Source organism: Hypanus sabinus, chromosome 3 (genome assembly GCF_030144855.1).
Source record: "Hypanus sabinus isolate sHypSab1 chromosome 3, sHypSab1.hap1, whole genome shotgun sequence".
NCBI classification, from domain to species: domain Eukaryota; kingdom Metazoa; phylum Chordata; class Chondrichthyes; order Myliobatiformes; family Dasyatidae; genus Hypanus; species Hypanus sabinus.
In genome coordinates this window covers 152,695,969-152,716,349 of record NC_082708.1, presented here as the reverse complement: position 1 = coordinate 152,716,349, position 20,381 = coordinate 152,695,969, and the positions used below count along the sequence as shown (strand labels likewise).

At 42.3% G+C, this 20,381-nt stretch overlaps 1 protein-coding gene across 2 annotated transcripts in view; it reads left to right on the top strand.

The window, feature by feature from the left end:
- LOC132391792 (alpha-synuclein-like) overlaps positions 1 to 17,835 on the top strand; it is a 110,744-nt gene extending 92,909 nt beyond the window's left edge. For both annotated transcript variants that reach the window (XM_059965415.1, XM_059965414.1), the window contains 2 exons: positions 2,768 to 2,860; positions 17,031 to 17,835. In XM_059965415.1, the coding sequence (XP_059821398.1) occupies positions 2,768 to 2,860; positions 17,031 to 17,063 (126 nt within the window). In that variant the 3' untranslated portion in view covers positions 17,064 to 17,835. The remainder of the gene's footprint in view (positions 1 to 2,767; positions 2,861 to 17,030) is intronic.
- The last annotated feature ends 2,546 nt before the right edge of the window (positions 17,836 to 20,381 follow it).

Here is a 20,381-nt window from a genome sequence, read left to right as displayed (position 1 = left end):
TCAGCATGGACATGGTAGACCAAGGAGCTTATTTCTGTGCTGTAAAACTTTACGTCCCAATGGCCAAGAGTCTTAACACTTAATCTGACCCTGTGTGATGAAGGTATGAGCACTGAAAGGGGTTGCAAGGCAGAAAAGCTGAAGCAGGAAGAGAGAAGTGGGAAAAGGATATTTGTATCCTTAATTTTAATTTTATTATGCTATTGGTTGCAGTAATATCTCACTGCAAGTTTTGTTCAAAAGGATGAACTCACTGAGTTACGTAGCATCTATGAAAGCAAAGGGATGGTCGCCACTTTGAGTTGAGAAGGCAGTCCCTTTGCACGCATCAAGCTCCCAGAGGCTGCTGAATGGGTGGGCAATCTATTCTGAGGGGCAAAAAAAGACTACAAATGCTGGAATATGGAGCAACACACACAATGCTGCAACATAGGAAAATAGGTGCAGGAGTAGGCCATTCGGCCCTTCGAGCCTGCACCGCCATTCAATATGATCTTGGCTGATCATCCAACTCAGAACCCTGTACATGCTTTCTCTCCATACCCACTGATACCTTTAGCCACAAGGGCCATATCTAACTCCCTCTTAAATATAGCCAATCAACTGGCCTCAACTGTTTCCTGTGGCAGAGAATTCCACAGATTCCCCACTCTCTGTGTGAAGAAGTTTTTCCTCATCTCGGTCCTAAAGGCTTCCCCTTTATCCTTAAACTGTGACCCCTCGTTGTGGACTTCCCCAACATCAGAAACAATCTTCCTGCATCTAGCCTGTCCAAAACCTTTAGAATTTTATATGTTTCAATAAGAACCCCCCTCAATCTTCTAAATTCCAGCGAGTATAAGCCTAGTCGATACAGTCTTTCTTCATATGAAAGTCCTGCCATCCCAGGAATCAATCTGGTGAACCTTCTTTGTACTCCCTGTATGGCAAGAATGTCTTTCCTCAGATTAGGGGACCAAAAATGCACACAATATTCCAGGTGTGGTCTCACCAAGGCCTTGTACAACTGCAGTAGAACCTCCCTGCTCCTGTAGTCGAATCCTCTTGCTATGAATGCCAACATACCATTCGCCTTTTTCACCGCCTGCTGTACCTGCATACCACCTTCAATGACTGGTGTACAATGACACCCAGGTCTCGTTGCACCTCCCCTTTTCCTAATCGGCCACCATTCAGATAATAATCTGTTTTCCTGTTCTTGCCACCAAAGTGGATAACCTCACATTTATCCACATTAAATTGCATCTGCCATGAATTTGCCCACTCACCTAACCTATCCAAGTCACCCTGCATCCTCTTAGCATCCTCCTCACAGCTAACACTGCCACACAGCTTTGTGTCATCTGGAAACTTGGAGTTGCTACATTTAATTCCCTCGTCTAAATCATTAATATATATTGTAAACCACTAGGGTCCCAGCACTGAGCCTTGCAGTACCCCACTAGTCACTGACTGCCATTCTGTAAAGGTCCCTTTTATTCCCACTCTTTGCTTCCTGTCTGCCAACCAATTCTCTATCCACATCAATACCATACCCCCAATACCGTGTGCTTTAAGTTTGCACACTAATCTCCTGTGTGGGACCTTGTCTAAAGCCTTTTGAAAATCCAAATATACCACATCCACTGGTTTTCTCCTATCCACTTTACTAGCTACATCCTCAAAAAATTCCATAAGATTCATCAGACATGATTTTCCTTTTACATATCCATGCTGACGTTGTCCAATGATTCCACTGCTTTCCAAATGTGCTGTTATCACATCTTTGATAACGGACTCTAGCATTTTTCCCACCACCGATGTCAGGCTAACCGGTCTATAATTCCCCAGTTTCTCTCTCCCTCCTTTTTTAAAAAGTGGAGTTACATTAGCCACCCTCCAATCCTCAGGAACTAATCCAGAATCTAAAGAGTTTTGAAAAATTATCACTAACACATCCACTATTTCTTGGGCTACTTCCTTAAGCACTCTGGGATGCAGACCATCTGGCCCTGGGGATTTATCTGCCTTTAATCCCTTCAATTTACCTAACACCACTTCCCTACCAACATGTATTTCCCGCAGTTCCTCCATCTCACTAGACCCTCGGTCCCCTACTATTTCTGGAAGATTATTTTCCTGAAGATTATTATTCCTGAAGAAGCACAGCAGGTCAGGCAGCATTTGCGAAGTGAAGTGGACAGTCAGTGTTTCAGGTCAAGACCCTTCATCTGGCCTGAAGGACAGAGGGAGATAGACAGTATGAAGAGATAATAGTAGACTGAAGAAGGAAGAGTGGATATAGTGACAGAAACTGGAAAGTGATAGGTAGAGGCAACAAAGGGTCTGAAGATGATGGAGTCTATTTTGTGATGGGACATGACCATTAGTGAGGATAAGCACAGAACTTCCATCATGCTTTTTCAAAATAAAATAATGAGATCTTTTTAATCCAACTATGTCGACAATAGTGCCGTAGTTTCATTTGATACAGCCTTACCTCTGTTGTGCATGCCTAGATTTTTGTAATGTTTCATGGGGCTCAAACCCATAGCTCCTAATTCATCGATAGTGAAACAAAGTGATCTATAATTGCTTGGTGTCATTTTTAGAATAGTCTTCTAAGGGCTAAAGAAGGGCTAAATTGAATTTTTTCTCTATGATACATGTACATTGTTGATATTTATTATACTCTCACAGTGGAGAAATTGTGCAGTTCAAAAAGCAGGCGTAACATTGAAGCAGGATTGAATCCAACGGCATTGACAGTCACTTCCTTTGTTGACAGGATGAAGATTTCTTCCCACAGGAGGGTGTTATGGATCGCACAGAAACATTGCAGATGGACCCTGATGCTGAGGCCTATGGTGCAGTTCCTGGGGTAGGTGCAAATTGTTCTGATTCTGCCTGACTGAGTCTCTTTTTTACTTTTTATATATCTGAGAAAAACCTTTTGTATCCTCTTTATATTATTGGCGAGCTTTCCTTCATAATTTGTCTTTTCTCTCCTTATGGCTTTTTTCAGTTGCCTTCTGTTGGGTTTTAAAGGCTTCCCAATCCTCTACCTTCCAACTAATATCTGTTATAACATATACCCTCTCTTTTGTATTTATTAAAGCAGAGTAACTGAGATATCTGACTGCATTACTCCAGAACATTTGGAGGGATTGTAATAGAAACTGATAAATAAAGCAACTAATCATCCAATGCTTAACATAATTCAATATAAATCTGATTATCATATTCCTGCTCTCTCTCCTTGTACTGTTTAATGTCTTTTGTGGCCTGTGGAAAGCAGCCAGTGAGTGAGTGGGCCAATGAAGGAGTGGAGATTTGAGGTTTGACTCGAGAGATTCTGGCAGTTTTGGCAGTTGGACTGTGCAATCAAGATTTGAATAGCTCAGCAGAAAGCCATTGATTAGACAATCAAGATTTGAATAGCTCAGACTCAGCAGAAAGCAGCTGATTGGACAATCGAGGTCAGGTGACCAAGCAGTTTGAAAAGCTCAAACAAATAAATAGAGGATTACCTCTAGCAGAGCGGCCAGTGAGTGAGCGGGCCAGTGAAGGAGTGGAGATTTGAGGCTTTGACTCGAGAGGCTGAGGACGAGCTTCACTCCAAGTGAGGTAAGGCCAGGTAAGTTCCTTTCAAAGGAGAAAGTTTCAAAAGTTGAGGCAAGTATTGGGTAGGTCATGGCAGCTGAGATCGGCCCCGTGGTTTGTTCATCCTGCAGCATGTGGGAAGTCAGGGATACTTCCAGTGTCCCTGATGACTATGTGTGCAGGAAGTGTGTCCAACTGCAGCTTCTGGCAGACCGCATTGAGCGTCTGGAGCTGCAATTGGATTCATACTGGAGCATCCGCGATGCTGAGAAAGTCGTGAATAGCTCGTTCAGTGAGTTGTCCACCCCGCAGGTAAACGCTACACAGGCAGAAAGGGAAGGGATGGCCACTAGACAGCATAGCAGTAGGCAGGTAGTGCAGGAGTCTCCTGGGGTCACCTCCCTCCGAAACAGATATACTTCTTGGATACTGTTGGGGGAGATGTCTCATCAGGGGAAGGCAGCAGCAGCCGAGTTCATGGCACCATGGGTGGCTCTGTGGCACAGGAGGGAAGGAAAAGGAGTGGGAGAGCTATAGTGATAGGGGATTTGATTGAAAGGGGAATAGATAGGCATTTCTGTGGCCGCAAACGAGGCTCCAGGATGGTATGTTGCCTCTCCGGTGCAAGGGGCAAGGATGTCTCTGAGCGGCTGCAGGACATTCTGGAGTGGGAGGGTGAACAGCCAGTGGTTGTGGTGCACATAGGTACCAACGATATAGGTAAAAAATGGGGTGAGGTCCTACAAGGTGAATTTAGGGAGTTAGGAGATAAACTATAAAGTAGGACCACAAAGTTAATAATCTCTAGATTACTACCAGTGCCATGTGCTAGTCAGAGTAGAAATAGGAGGATATTTCAGATGAATACGTGGCTTGAAAAATGGTGCAGGGGGAGGGATTCAAATTTCTGGGGCATTGGAACCAGTTCTGGGGGAGGTGTATAAACAGGACGGTCTGCACCTGGGCTGGACTGGAACCAATGTCCTAGGGGGAGCATTTGCTACTGCTGTTCAGGAGGCTTTAAACTAATGTGGCAGGGGGATGGGAACAAGTGCAGAGACAGAGGGGTGTAAAATGAGGGTAGAAGCAAAAAGTAGTAAGGTGAAAAGTGGCTGGCAGGCAGGCAAATCCAGGGCAAAAAGCAAAAAGAGCCACTTTTCAACATAATTGTATAAGGGCTAAGAGTGTTGTAAAAACAAGCGTGAAGGCTTTGTGTGTCAATGTGAGGACCATACGTAACAAGGTGGATGAATTGAATGTGCAGATAGTTATTAATGAATATGATATAGTTGGGATCACAGAGACATGGCTCCAGGGTGACCAAGGATGGGAGCTCAACATCCAGGGATATTCAATATTCAGGAGGGATAGACAGGAAAGAAAAGGAGGTGGGGTAGCATTGCTGGTTAGAGAGGAGAATAACGCAATAGAAAGGAAGGACATTAGCTGGAGAATGTGGAATTGATATGGGTAGAACTGCATAACACTAAGGGGCAGAAAACGCTGGTGGGAGTTGTGCACAGGCCACCTAACAGTAGTAGTGAGGTTGGGGATGGCATTAAACAGGAAATTAGAAATGCGTGCAATAAAGGAACAGTAGTTATAATGGGTGACTTCAATCTACATATAGATTGGGTGAACCAAATTGGTAAGAGTGCTGAGGAAGAGGATTTCTAGGAATGTATGCAGGATGGTTTTCTGAACCAACATGTCGAGGAACCAACTAGAGAGCAGGCCATTCTAGGTTGCGTATTGAGCAATGAAGAAGGGTTAGTTAGCAATCTTGTTGTGCGTGGTAAGAGTAACCTTGGGTAAGAGTGACCATAATATGGTGGAATTCTTCATTAAGATGGAGAGTGACATAGTCAATTCTGAACTTAAAGAAGGGTAACTTTGAAGGTATGAGACGTGAATTAGCTAAAACAGACTGGCAAATGATACTTAAAGGATTGACGGTGGATATGCAATGGCAAGCATTTAAAGATCGCGTGGATGAACTACAACAATTGTTCATCCCAGTTTGGCAAATAATAAACCAGGGAAGGTAGTGCACCCATGGCTGACAAGGGAAATTAGGGATAGTATCAAGTCCAAAGAAGAAACATATAAATTAGCAAAAAAAAGCGGCTCACCTGAGGACTGGGAGAAATTCAGAGACCAGCAGAGGAGGACAAAGGGCTTAATTAGGAAAGGGAAAAAAAGATTATGAGAGAAAGCTGGCAGGGAACATAAAAACTGACTGTAAAAGCTTCTATAGATCCATGAAAAGAAAAAGATTGGTCAAGACAAATGTAGGTCCTTTACAGTCAGAAACAGATGAATTGATCATAGGGAACAAAGACATGGCAGACCAATTGAATAACTACTTTGGTTCTGTCTTCACTAAGGAGGACATAAATAATCTTCTGGAAATAGTAAGGGACCGAGGGTCTAGTGAGATGGAGGAACTGAGGGAAATACATGTTGGCAGGGAATTGGTGTTAGGTAAATTGAAGGGATTAAAGGCAGATAAATCCCCAGGGCCAGATGGTCTGCACCCCAGAGTGCTTAAGGAAGTAGCCCAAGAAATAGTGGATGCATTAGTGATAATTTTCCAAAACTCCTCAGATTCTGGATTAGTTCCTGAGAGTTGGAGGGTGGCTAATGTAACCCCACTTTTTAAAAAAGGAGTGAGAGAGAATCCAGGGAGTTATAGACCGGTTAGTCTGACATCGTTGGGGAAAATGCTAGAGTCAGTTATCAAAGATGTGATAACAGCACATTTGGAAATCGGTGAAATCATCAGACAAAGTCAGCATGGATTTGTGAAAGGAAAATCATGTCTGACGAATCTTATAGAATTTTTTGAAGATGTAACTAGTAGAGTGGATGGGGAGAGCCAGTGGATGTGGTATATTTAGATTTTCAAAAGGCTTTTGACAAGGTCCCACACAGGAGATTAGTGTCCAGACTTAAAGCACATGGTATTGGGGGTATGGTATTGATGTGGATAGAGAATTGGTTGGCAGACAGGAAGCAAAGAGTGGGAATAAAAGGGACCTTTACAGAATGGCAGGCAGTGACTAGTGGGGTACTGCAAGGCTCAGTGCTGGGACCCCAGTTGTTTACAATATATATTAATGATTTAGACAAGGGAATTAAATGCAGCATCTCCAAGTTTGTGGATGACACAAAGCTGGGTGGCAGTGTTAGCTGTGAGGAGGATGCTAAGAGGATGCAGGGTGACTTGGATAGGTTAGGTGAGTGGGCAAATTCATGGCAGATGCAATTTAATGTGGATAAGTGTGAGGTTATCCACTTTGGTGGCAAGAACAGGAGAACAGTTTATTATCTGAAAGGTGGCCAATTAGGAAAAGGGGAGGTGCAACGAGACCTGGGTGTCATTGTACACCAGTCATTGAAGGTGGGCATGCAGGTACAGCAGGTGGTGAAAAAGGCGAATGGTATGTTGGCATTCATAGCAAGAGGATTCGAGTACAGGAGCAGGGAGGTTCCACTGCAGTTATACAAGGCCTTGGTGAGACCATACCTGGAGTATTGTGTGCATTTTTGGTCCCCTAATCTGAGGAAAGACATTCTTGCCATAGAGGGAGTACAAAGAAGGTTCACCAGATTGATTCCTGGGATGGCAGGACTTTCATATGAAGAAAGTATCGACTAGGCTTATACTGACTGGAATTTAGAAGATTGAGGGGGGATCTTATTGAAACATATAAAATTCTAAAGGGATTGGACAGGCTAGATGCAGGAAGATTGTTTCCGATGTTGGGGAAGTCCAGAATGAGGGGTCACAGTTTAAGGATAAAGGGGAAGCCTTTTAGGACTGAGATGAGGAAAAACTTCTTCATACAGAGAGTGGTGAATCTGTGGAATTCTGTGCCACAGGAAACGGTTGAGGCCGGTTCATTGGCTATATTTAAGAGGAAGTTAGATGTGGCCCTTGTGGCCAAAGGTATCAGTGGGTATGAAGAGAAAGCAGGTACAGGGTTTTGAGTTGAATGATCAGCCATAATCATACTGAATGGCGGTGCAGGCTCAAAGGGCTGAATGGCCTACTCCTGCACCTATTTTCTATGTTTCTATGAAACCTACCTATGTTCTGCTAAGTTTCCACAGCTTCCAAAAGTAGATAGTTCCATAAGTTTACCACTTTCTGAATCAAGAAAATTTATCCTTATATTGGTCTTTGATGTCTTACCCTGTATCGTAAATTTAAAGCTCTGGTTCTTGACATCCCAGCTGAGGGAGAACATCAGCCTTTGAGCCCTTTGTACGTTTCAATAAAATCTCCATTTATTCTTTTGAATTCTAATGAATGAAGGCCTAATCAACTCAATTATTCCTCACATCTCAGAAATCTCAGAATGCACACTGTTTTTCCTAAGGAAAAGGAATCAAAAACTAGAGGACATAGCTTAAGGTGAGAGTGGAAAGATTTAAAGGAAACTTGAGGATACTCTTTTTCACAAAGAGAGTGGTGGGTATGTGGAACAAGCTGCCAGAGGAAGTGGTTGAGACACAGTAACAATATTTAAAAGATATTTAGACAGGGTATAGGCCAACATGGGCAAATGGGACTAGCTTAGATAGGTATCTTGATGAGTGTGGGCTGGTTGGACCAAAGGGTCCATTCCCATGCTGAATTACTCTGTAACTCTGTGGCTCCAGGTCAACTTTGTGAATCTTTGTTCAATTCTCTCTTATGACAAGTGCGTCATTTAGAAGATAAGGAGATCAGAACTGCACACAGACCTGAAGTGTGATCACATTGAAGTATAATTGTAGCTTTGTGATAGGAGAGCAAAAGCAGAGAAATCCTGTACAATGGCCTCAACTTATTTAAAATTGCTGCAGTTACTTTTATCTCTGTCCTCTGTTCAAGTCATGGCTCTGACTCCATAGACAGGGAGAGCCTCACAACATGGAAACTAACCTTGAATAATGAGTGGGTGTTGGTTGATTGAATGTGGACAAGCTGTCTTCATCTATGTAGGAGTCCTGAACAAAGATGCATACATTGGCCACTAACAGGTTAGTTGAAGAATTTAGGAAGAAATTCTGGACACAGAACTGAGTTAAGAATGTGAACATCCACCATCACGTGGTGGTCGAAAGACTTGCCATTAAGGGAAGTTTTGATAGGTTACATAAAAGACCATAATACTATAAGGTATAGGATCAGAATTAGGCCATTTGGCCCATCGAGTCTGATCCACCATTTCATCATGGCTGATCCAATTCTCTTCTCAACCACAATCTCCTTCCTTCTTCCCTGTATCCCTTCATGCCCTGACCAATCAAGAATCTATCAACCTTTCACAGATTCACCACTCTCTAGGCTCAAGAAATTCCTCCTCATTCTCATTCTAAAAGGATGCCAACTGTTCTGAGGCTGTGTCCTCTGGTCTTAGACTCTCCCACCACAGGAAACATCCTCTCCACTTCCACTCTATCAAGACCTTTCACCGATAGCTTTCAATGAGGTCGCCTCTCATTCTTCTGAATTCTAGTGAATGCAGGCCCAGAGCCCACAGATAGTCTTCATCTGACAAGCCATTCAATCCTGGAATCATTTTCATGAACCTCCTTTGAACCCTCTCCAGTTTCAGCACATCCTTTCTAAGATAAAGTACCCAAACCTGCTCACAATACTCTAAGTGAAGCCTCACCAATGATTTATAAAGTTTCAATATTACATCCTTGCTTTTATATTTTTGTCCTCTTGAAATGAATGCTAACATTGCAATTGTCTTCCTCACCACAGACTCAACCTGCAAAATAACCTTTACAGAATCCTGCACAAAGTCTGTTTGCACCTCAGTTTTTTTTTGCATGTTTTTCTCCATTTAGAAAACAGTTGACTCTTTCATTTCTTCTACCAAAATGCATGACCATACACTTCCTAATACTGTATTACTTCTGCCATTTCTTTGCCGTTCTCCGAATCAGTCTAAGTCCTTCTGTAGGCTCTCTACTTCCTCAAACCTACCTGCCCCTCCAATTATCTTCATATCTTCATCAAACTTTACACCAAAGCCATCAATTCCATCATCCAAATCATTGACATAGAACGTAAAAAGAATTGGTCCCAACATAGAACCCTGTGGAACCAGCAGCCAGTCAAAATAGGTTCCCTTTATTCCCACTCTTTGCCTCCTGCCAATCAGCCACTGCTTTATCCATGCTAGAGTCTTTCCTGTAATACTATGGGCTCATATCTTGTTAAGCAGTCTCATGTGTGGCACCTTGTCAAAGACATTCTGAAAATCCAATTACACAACATCAACAGAGTCTCCTTTGACTATCCTGCAGGTTACTTCTTAAAAGAATTCCAACAGATTTGTCAGGCAAGATTTTCCCTTAAGGAAATCATGCTGACTTCAGCCTATTTTATCATGTGCTTCCAAGTACCTTGAGACCTCCACTTTAATAATCGACTCCAGCATCTTCCCAACCATTGAAGTCAGACTAGCTGGCCTATAATTTCCTTTCTCCAGCCCCTCGTCCTTCTTGAAGAATGAAGTGACATTTGCAATTTTCCAGTCTTCCAGAACCATTCCAGGATCTAGCAATTCTTGAAAGATCATTACTAATGTCTCCATGATCTCTTCAGCCACCTACTTCAGAACTCTGGTGTGTATACCATTTGGTCCAGGTAACTGATCTACCTTCAGACCTTTCTGTTTCCCAAAAATCTTCTCTCTAGTTATGGTAAATTCACACACTTTATGACCCATGACACCTCAAACTTCTACCATAATACTAGTGTCTTCCACAGTGAAAACTGATGCAACATACTTATTCAGTTTGTCTGCTATTTTGTTGTCTCCCATTACTACCTCTCCAGCATAATTTTCCAGCAGTCCAATATCCACTTTCACCTCCCTTTTGCACTTTATGCATCTGAAGAAACTTTTGGTATCCTCTCTAATATTATTGGCTATCTTACATTCATATTCCATCTCTACCTTCTTAATGACTTTTTAGTTGCCTTCTGTTGGTTTTTAAAAGCTTCCTAATCCTCTAACCTGACTAATTTTTGCTCTATCACGTGGCTTTTATGTTGGCTTTGACTTCTCTTGTTAGCCACTGTTGTGTCATCATTCCTTTAGAGTACTTCTTTCTCTTCAGGATATATATATCCTGTGCCTTCTGATTTGCTTCCAGAAAATCCAGCCTTTGCTGATCCTCTTTTGTGTCTGCCAGTGTTCTTTTCCAATCAATTCTCTCTCTGTAATTCCATTTACTCCACTCTAATACTAATACATCTGACTTTAGATTTTCCTTCTCAAATTTCAGGGTAAAATTTGATCATATTATGATCTTTTATCTTAAGCTCTCTAATCAATTCTGGTTCATTGTACAACACCCAATCCAAAATAGCTGATCTTCTGGTAGATTTAACCAGGAGCTGCTCTAAAAAGCCATCTCATAGGTACTGTAGAAATTCCCCTTCCCGAAATTCAGGAAATAGGAGAAAGGAAGGCAGATTAGGGAGAGATAATTAACATGCAGAGGATGGAGAGGTATATAATAATCTGCAGATGGCCTGTAATCCATGGAGACAGATTGTCCTTAGAGTGTTGAACCAGCTGAGCTCAGGCACATAGCAAACACAAGGGAATTTGCAGATGCTGGAAATTCAAACAACACACACAAAATGCTGGTGGAACACAGCAGGCCAGGCAGCATCTATAGGGAGAAGTGCCGTCAACGTTTTGGGCTGAGACGTCAACAGTGCATCTCCTATAGATGCTGCCTGGCCTGCTGTGTTCCACCAGCATTTTGTGTGTGTTGTTGTTAGGCACATAGCACCTGTTTTTGATATGGTGGTTGGAGACTTGAGTACAGATCAACAAGAGGATCCCCATCCAATGCAGCGAAATTACCTGCCTGAATCCCAGGTGAGGTCAGGGACTGCTAACTGAGCTCACGGCTGCAGGTTGATAATCAGTTGAACCTCATTGGGCTGGTCCTCCAGCCAAGTAGAAGGGACAATCACTACAAATGGCTCTCTCTCAGTCTGCCCACCATGATTGTTTAGTTTGAGGGATATGGAGCTTGATAGAGGTACTTTCTACTTATGGGATCTGAGCAGGTCTAATTAAACCAGCATTTATTGTTCATCTACAATCACCCTTGAGAAAGTGTTGGTCATTCACTCTGTTCAATTGCTGGACTGTTGAGCTAAAGGTGTTCATACCAAGTAATAGAAAAGGTTGTTCCAGGATTTACAATGACAGAAGTTAAAGTGAGAGAGATTCAAGATTTAAGTTTATTTATCATATGTTCATCAAAACATGCAGGGTAATACGTAAACATGAGGAAATCTGCAGATGCTGGAAATTCAAGCAACACACACAAAATGCTGGTGGAACGCAGCAGGCCAGGCAGCATCTATAGGGAGAAGCACTGTCGATGTTTCGGGCCAAGAGATGCTGCCTGGCCTGCTGCGTTCCACCAGCATTTTGAGGGTAATACGTAATTTGTGTTAATAACTATTAAGACATAGAGCAAACTTAGGTCATTTCACCATCCAGTCTGTTCCACAATTCCATCATGGCTGATTTATTATCTCTCTTAACCCCATTCCCCTGCCTTCTCCTTTGATGCCCTGAGTAAACAAGAACCTATCAACCTCTGCATTAAATATACCCGATGACTTGGTCCCCACAGCTCTCTGTGACAATGAATTCCACAGATTCACCACCCTCTGACTAAAAATATTCCTTCTCATCTCATGGACATCCCTGTATTCTGAGGCTGCACCCTGTGGTCCTAGACTCCTCAACAATCAACACATGCGAGGGTGTACTCAGATCAGCCTGCAAGGAATATGTTTCCAAGGCATGATAGTACCTTACTTGGATGGATCTGGGAGTTGTTGTGTTTTCAATGCACACATAGTAGCTGCAGTTCATTGGTGGTGACAGAAATGAATGTGGGACATGGCCAGTCTAGTGAATTGCAGTGTCTTGCATGGTGGTTAGTGTAGTTGGAGCTGTATTTATCCAAGTAAGCATAGAGGACTCAATCACAAAGCTCACTATGACTTACGGAAACTAGTGTGAGGTTTAATATTTGTGTACTGATCCAGAATTGCAGGACCACAACTAAAGATCCAATGAGCTTTAAATGAAATTTCAAATCCTACGATAGTAAATTTAAAATTAGGTAAATAAATAAATAAATCTAGAAAGAGTGATGGTAGGATTGTCATAAAAACCTGATATCCTTCAAGGAAAGAAATGTAATACCTTTACTCAGTCTAGCTATTACACTAAGTGCTACGTTTATATGGACCCATGGTATTGAACCTCTTCTGAAATGGATATTCTGTTAAAGTAAACTGTTGTGATAGAAAAAAGTGGCCAAGAAATCTTAAGTGTGCGGTACTATTTTCTGCAATAATTTGCTCATAGAAATTGGCTTTTTCTGGCATCGGGTAGGATTACCACAAATTTTGGCTTGAAATATGCCACTTCAAAAGTTCAAAATTCAAAGCAAATTTATTATCCGAGTATGTATATGTCACCATATATAACCCTGGGATTCATTTTCTTGTGGGCACTCACAGTAGATGCAAAAAACTCCATAGAATCATTGAAAAACCCAACACAGCAAGACAACAAACAATACATAAACACAAAGTACACAGCTTCTTCACCTTTCCTGCCTATCCACACCCCCCACCCCGCTTCCCCTCCCGCATCCCTTGATCTTTCCTCTTACTGGTTTTTCACCTGGCACCTACCAGCCTTCTCCTTTCCACCCTCCCCCCACCTTCTTTATAGAGCCCCTGCCCCCCTCCCTCTTCAGTCCTGATGAAGGATCTCGGCCCGAAACATTGATTGCTCATTTCCACGGATGCCACCCAACCTACTGAGTTCCTCCAGCGTGTTATAAGACCGCAAACAACCCATATGCAAAAGACGGCAAACAGAAAATACAATTATAGTAACAAATAAGCAATAAACATTGAGAACATGAGATGAAGAGTCCTTGAAAGTGAGTCCATAGTCTGTGGGAACAGTTCAGTGTTGGAGTGAATGAAGTTGAATGAAGTTATCCCCTCTGGTTAACTAGCCCGACAGTTGAGGGGCAATAACTGTTCCTGAACATGGTGGTGTGGGACCTAAGACTCCTGTACCTCTTTCCTGATGGTAGCTACATAAAGAGAGTGTGGCCTGGATGGTGGAGGTTCTTGATAATTGATGCTGCTTTCCTGTAACACTACTCTGTGTAGATGTGCACAATGGTGGGAAGGGCATTCCCTGTGATGGACTAGGCTGTATCCACTACTTTCGTAGGCTTTTCTGCTCAAGGGCATTGGTGTTTCCATATCAGACCATGATGCAAGTAGTTGGTATACTCTCCACCACACATCTATAAAAGATTGTTAGAGTTTTAGATGACGTGCCACATCTTTACAAACTTCTGAGAAAGCAGAGCAATGATAGATGCTCTGAAATGGCTTATGGAGCTCCAGTTTTCTCCTCTTGTAGTCAATAATCAGTTCGTGGCCTTGATTCCATTGAGTGAGAGGTTGTTGTGACACAATTCAGCCAGGTTTTCACTTTCCCTTCTGTATGCTGAATTGTCACCACCTTTGGTTCGGCCAATGGCAGTAGTGTCATCAACAGACTTAAATATGACAATGGAGCTGTGCTTAGTCACAGAGTCATAAGTGTAAAGCGAGTAGAGCAGGGAGCTAAGCACATAACCTTATGGTTCACCTGTGCTGATGTTGATTGTGGAGCAGATATTGTCAATCCGAACTGACTGGGGTCGGCAAGTGAGGAAATCAAGTTACAGAATGAGGTATTAAAGCCAAGGTATTGAAGTGTATTCATTAGTTTTGAGGTGGTGTTAGTATTGAAGACAGAGCTGTAGTCAGTGAAGAGTATCCTGATGTATGAGCAATCACTGTCCAGATGTTCAAGGGTTGAGACAATGGAGCAACATCCACTGTTGACCTCTTGTGATGGGAGGGAAACTGGAAGTGATTCAAGTTGCTCCTCAGGCAGGAGTTAATGTTTCATCACCAACTTCTCAAAGCACTTCATCATAGTGGATGTAAATGCTACTGGACAATGGACATCATTACAGGTTACCACGTTCTTCAGAGGCACTGGTATAATTGAAGCCTGCTTGAAGTGGGTGCGTACTTCACACTACTAAAACAAGAGGTTAAAGTTATACAGGACAAACAGTTTATCAGCACAGCACTTCAATACATGGCCAGGTACTCCGTCTGGGCCAGATGTTTCCCAGGGTTTCACCCTCCTGAAGGATGATCTCATGTCAGCCTCAGAGACTGATATCACAGACTTGTCGGGGCTGTGCGAGTTTGTGATGTTGCCTTCATGTTTTGTTGCTTAAAGTGAGCATAAAAGGCTTTGATCTTATTTGAGATCAAATGATCTTGTCACAAACAAGTGAAAATCTGCAGATGCTAGAAATCCGAGCAACACAAACACAAAATGCTGGAGGAACTTGGCAGGCTGGGTAACATCAATGGAAAAGAGTACAGTTGATGTTTCGGCCCAAGACCCTTCAGCAGGACTGGAGAATAAAGGATGAGGAATAGAGTTAAAAGGTGGGGGGTGGGGAGGGTGAAGGAGAGGGAGAAACACAAGGTGATAAGTGAAACCAGAAGGGGGAGGGATGAAGTAAAGAGCTGGGAATTTGATTGATGAAAGAGATACAGGGCTGGAGAAGGGGGATTCTAATAGGAGTAGACAGAAGGCCAAGGAAGAAAGAAAAGTGGGGAGGAGCACCAGAGGGAGGTGATGGGCAGGAAAGGGGTTATGTTGAGGGAGGGAAAAGGGGATGGGGACTGGTGAAGGAGGGGTGTGCCATTACCAAAAGTTTGAGAAATCTATGTTCATACCATCAGTGTGGAGGGGCAAATGGACAAGGGAGTCACATAGGAACCAATCCATACTGAAATCAGAAAGTGGGGAGAGGGAAAGATGTGCTTGGTGGTGGGATCCCATTGGAGATGGGAAAAGTTGCAGAGAATTATGTGCTGGATGCAGAGGCTGATGGGGTTGTAGGTGAGGATCATGTGAAGTGTCATGGATGTAAGTAGAAAGGGTCTGAACGAGGGGGGACAAAACAGAGTTGAGGTATGCAGATATGAGTTCAGTGGGGCAGGAACAAGCTGAAACAATGAGTCTACCTGGACAATGGGTTTGTGGGTTTTAGGTAGGAGGTAGAAATGGGAGGTAGAGGTGTGGGAACTATGAGGTTGTTGGTAGTGGATGGGAGATCCCCAGAGCTAATGTGGTTGGGGATACAATGCCTGGTCTTCCTTAGTGGGGTCCTGTTCCAGGAGTAAGTAAGAGGAGGAGTCTGAGGTTGTCACTGAGCCTTAGCAAGACAGATGTCAGTATGCAAGAGTACTACAGCACCCCCTTTATCGGCAGGTTTGAGGATGAGGTTAGGATTAGTGTGGAGGGAGTGAGTAAAGTCACTTGCGTTTACTTTGTAAGAGGTCACAGCATTCCAGACCTGCCACCTCTGTTGAGCGTCCTTCAGTGATTTATTTGGTCTGGAGTCGCCACTTTGCATGTGAGATGTCTTGAAACCCATTCATCCTGACACCCACTGGTCTCGAGTTGCTTATATGCTGATGACACGACCTCTCAGACCAGATACACGGGATGACATCACAAACGTTGCAATGCACATTTGGAGCATTGTCAGGAAAGTAGGTGACGATCTTATGATGTATCTATTATTGGCCCTCTCAGAACAATAATTGTGCTAATGCACCAAGCCAGGTGTTAACCTCCTCAGTAGGTTCCTTTATTTACTCACTCCTTCAGCACCCTGCTTGCACTGACACAACTCTCCGCCTCTAACTATAAGCTGTATGGAACTTTGCTGTGACTGGGTCATGACCAAAATGATCATTAAGATGCTGTGTAATTAATATGCTGTGTAACCCTTTAGCTCATTCCCCAACACCAGTGAATTCCTAAGTGATTAATTTATGAACTATTAATGCAAAATTCCGCCAGTTGGTTGAGAATATGAACAAATGGACAGAAAGATATGAGACACACAGCCACCAATGTGAGCAGGGTGAGTTAGGCTGCTCTGAAATAACCAAACTAATGAGCAAACACGAGGGAATCTGCAGATGCTGGAAATTCAAACAACACACACAAAATGCTGGTGGAACACAGCAGGCCAGGCAGCATCTATAGGAGAAGCACTGACGAAGGGTCTCGGCCCGAAACATCGACAGTGCTTCTCCCTATAGATGCTGCCTGGCCTGCTGTGTTCCACCAGCATTTTGTGTGTGTTGTTGTTTTAACCAAACTAATGGGTGTGTTGTTTTCTCTGTACTGATATTTCCCTCCAAAGAGGGAAGGGGAATGGAAAGAAAGTTCTTTTACTTAAAAGCACTGATATTTTTCCAATCTCTCTCTATATAGGATGAATATCAAGAATATGAGCCTGAAGCGTGAGTATCAACAGAATGGGCACACACACCAAGAACTGTTTTCCCCCACTACTCTTTTACCATGTGGAAGTTCTTCAATTCAAATGTGACTAGTTGTAAAATTCTTTTTCCAAGTGTAAGCTTGTTCACAGTGTACTTTAAAGTCTTTTATTTGCTGTAATCCAGATTGTTGTGGCTTTGTTCAGGCCCCAACCTCAAGGTCCCTCCCACTGTGATGAGGATCTAGGGACAGGAGCCTCCTTATTCTGTCAGTATTGGGTTGGAAATCCATCCTCAGTCACTTGCATTAAACATGCTGCCATTTAGCAGCTGCACGCACTCTTCCAAAATTTGGTTCTGCTGAACAGGATTTTGAAGTGGAACTTAGAGTACCTCTATACTTATAGCACACAGCTGAGGATGAGTTTATACCCCACTAGTTTTGAAGTTCAATATTATGACATTGTTTACTGCTTTCCAATCTATAAACAAAGAAACTTATGTGAGTGTGTGAGTGCATGTGTTTGTATGTCCGTGCGAGTGTTTGAATGCATGTGCGTGTGTGTCTTTGTTTATGTGTGTGTAACGTTGTGTAACCTATTTATTGCTGTGTTTTCCATGTCAGATGGCTCTGTTGCTGAGAACTTTGTCTGGTGTACAATGTTTGCAATAGCCAGCATGGAGCTATGCACATGAGTATCAACTGTGACACTGAAAATCAGTTTGTGCTGGTGTTTTGATGAGTGTATATAAATATCTGGTGTTTCTGTGAAACCAATTAAATGGAATGTACAACACCCTCTCCACTATTGAGTCCGTTTCAATGTTGTAGTCATCCTTATGATTAAATCCACCATTCACTAGAGATATTAGCATGATGTATGTGTGGCCCAATACATTGTGTTGTGCAGAGACTTGATGCACTGAAGTTCCTTTCTCAGCTACGTCCGTATCAGAGGGAAGCCAGTCATGAGAGACGCCGCTAAATGTTCAAGGACAGTGACCCTGGGAACTAAATTCACCTTTGATTGCCAGCACTAAGCACTACTCTGAATATGGATCTTGTAAAATGGCAGTTGGCTACATTTCTACATGGTAGTGGGGATAGGGATTATACCTGTAATTGTCTCGGGGGTAACATCTGTGAACGGGAACAAAAACAGAATATACTGGGAAGGCTCAGCAGATCAGGCAGCTTCTGTAAAGAGAAAAGCTATCAATATGTGTGCAGAAAAATGATATTTGTGTCTGCCTCACTGGATATCGTGTAGGTATAAGGATTGTGCTTTCTTTGCCTCACTACACACATTAGGTGTGAATGGGAATTGTGATTTCCTCCTTTACACACTAGCAGCCAATATTCTTGCACTGATTTGGAATCAATGACCTGGTAGTGACTTTCAGCTCATTTTATGCAGCAGTTGGCTTTGGAGTGATGTTTTTCACTCATATGCAGAAGTCATGATTGCAGTTGTCTGAATCTTTTTGCTCAACAAATCTAAAGATGTCTCGCTTGCTGCGAGTAAGTGTTTCCAATTTGTTTAGATTTAGAATTTCTTGAACACAATCAACCCTAGCAAAAACTATGTGCTTTGTATCTGGAAATTCTTCTTTTACAAGTGAGGACGCCTCTTCAAAGATGGGATGTAGCATTAAATCATTTTTGTGCTCTGAAAGCAACTTATGTGGTTTTGAAAAGCTGCAAAATGGGCAAGGGGCATTTGTAAACCATATTTTGTGAGTTGTCTTTAGTTTCCAAATAGCTTTGGTCTTCCCCTCTGTGCAACTGATAAAACATACTCTGAAGTATCTGGCAACTCCATTGTGAAATCTACTCTGGGAAATGAGGAGGGGAACTGGACTTCAGTCACTTATACCAACCTGAAGACAAGAGAATTAATTTAGTTAAAAACAGAAGAACAGGAGGAGTAAGGAGTGCAATCATTTTTAAGCACTGAATTGTAACTTTGCTGGAATAAGCAATGAAACCTTCAAATGGGCTTGTGTAAATGTACTTAAAATGGAAAGTCTACAGGGCTGGAAATAAAGTGGGTTTAGTTAGCTAAGATACCATCATAATGAGCTGAATTTTGTACTGTAGTCATTGACATTTGCCAGCCAACCTCCACACATTCACTGGAGTTCAGTATTTTAAATTAATATGTCTGATCAAATAAAATCTCCTTCATGCTGACGTCAAACTCATCGGCTTTGTGTCTGTTTCCATTTTGACTGGTGCACTCAGATGCCCTTGGTCTGCAGGGGTACGAGCTGGAAACCCAAGCCACCACAATAAGTGCAACCTGAGGAATGTTTTCCACATCCAACCATTACCATAAATGAGGTTCAAGGAAACCCATTCCAATATTTCAGGCAGAGCAAAAGTGTGGATAACACAGTTGACTGCAGTGCATTGCAGAGCAGCCTAATTCAAATACATATCCCCAAACTCAAATGCTGATTATGTGGACATTGCATCTTCCCCCTGCGACTACATGGGCTTCCCCTCATTGCTCCAGACAAAAACAAAGTCAAAGTCACAGGGCAAATGAATTGAACAGTATTCGGAATCCTGATGCAATCTTACACAATCAAATTCTCCGGCATTACTTCTTGCATCCTGTGCTCCCTGCCAGAGAAATCCAGTAAGTTCTGTTCTTTGAGCCTTGTTATACAAGGAATGGGCTTTGCTGGAAAACCTTACTGTCCTCAATATTATGGAATTCTGTGATAAGAAAGTGCACGTCTTGCATTTTAGTGCATAATGGAATTTTCTCTCCAACAACTCAAAACAACTAGTGATGAACACACATAGCTGTTCTGTTTTTATTGCTGTTGCTTGAAAGATAGCTTGCCATTTCATCTGGTGAATGAATCTGGGTATGAAAATAACAAGCAATTTTGTAAAAAGAATTCCAGTTTATTTCAAACTCTATATAATTGTACAGCTTGTGGCTTCTGTCTAAATCTAAGTTGATTATGTGCCCATTTTATTGTATTCTCCAAAGTGCAGTTGATATACTTTATTAATATCATGGAATGAACGTAATGGGATTCTCACACATAAGCTGTCTCAAAAGAGATTGTAGTTAGATTGTCATTTAATTAAGTGTCAAAAGTTTAGAATATAACCCAACATCTATTCCTTCTTTTACTTTCTATTATCTTGCCTATCTCTATATTTCATTCTGACATAAAAAGAGGCAATTTGGCTCATTGAGTCCATATTGGCTCTCAAAGTAAACCTGTTGGAAACTATTGTAATCTCGTTCAAAGGTTATTTCCCCATATTGTCATTTTGACAAGGAGTTGCAGCTAATTTGCCCTTCATATTGGACTAATA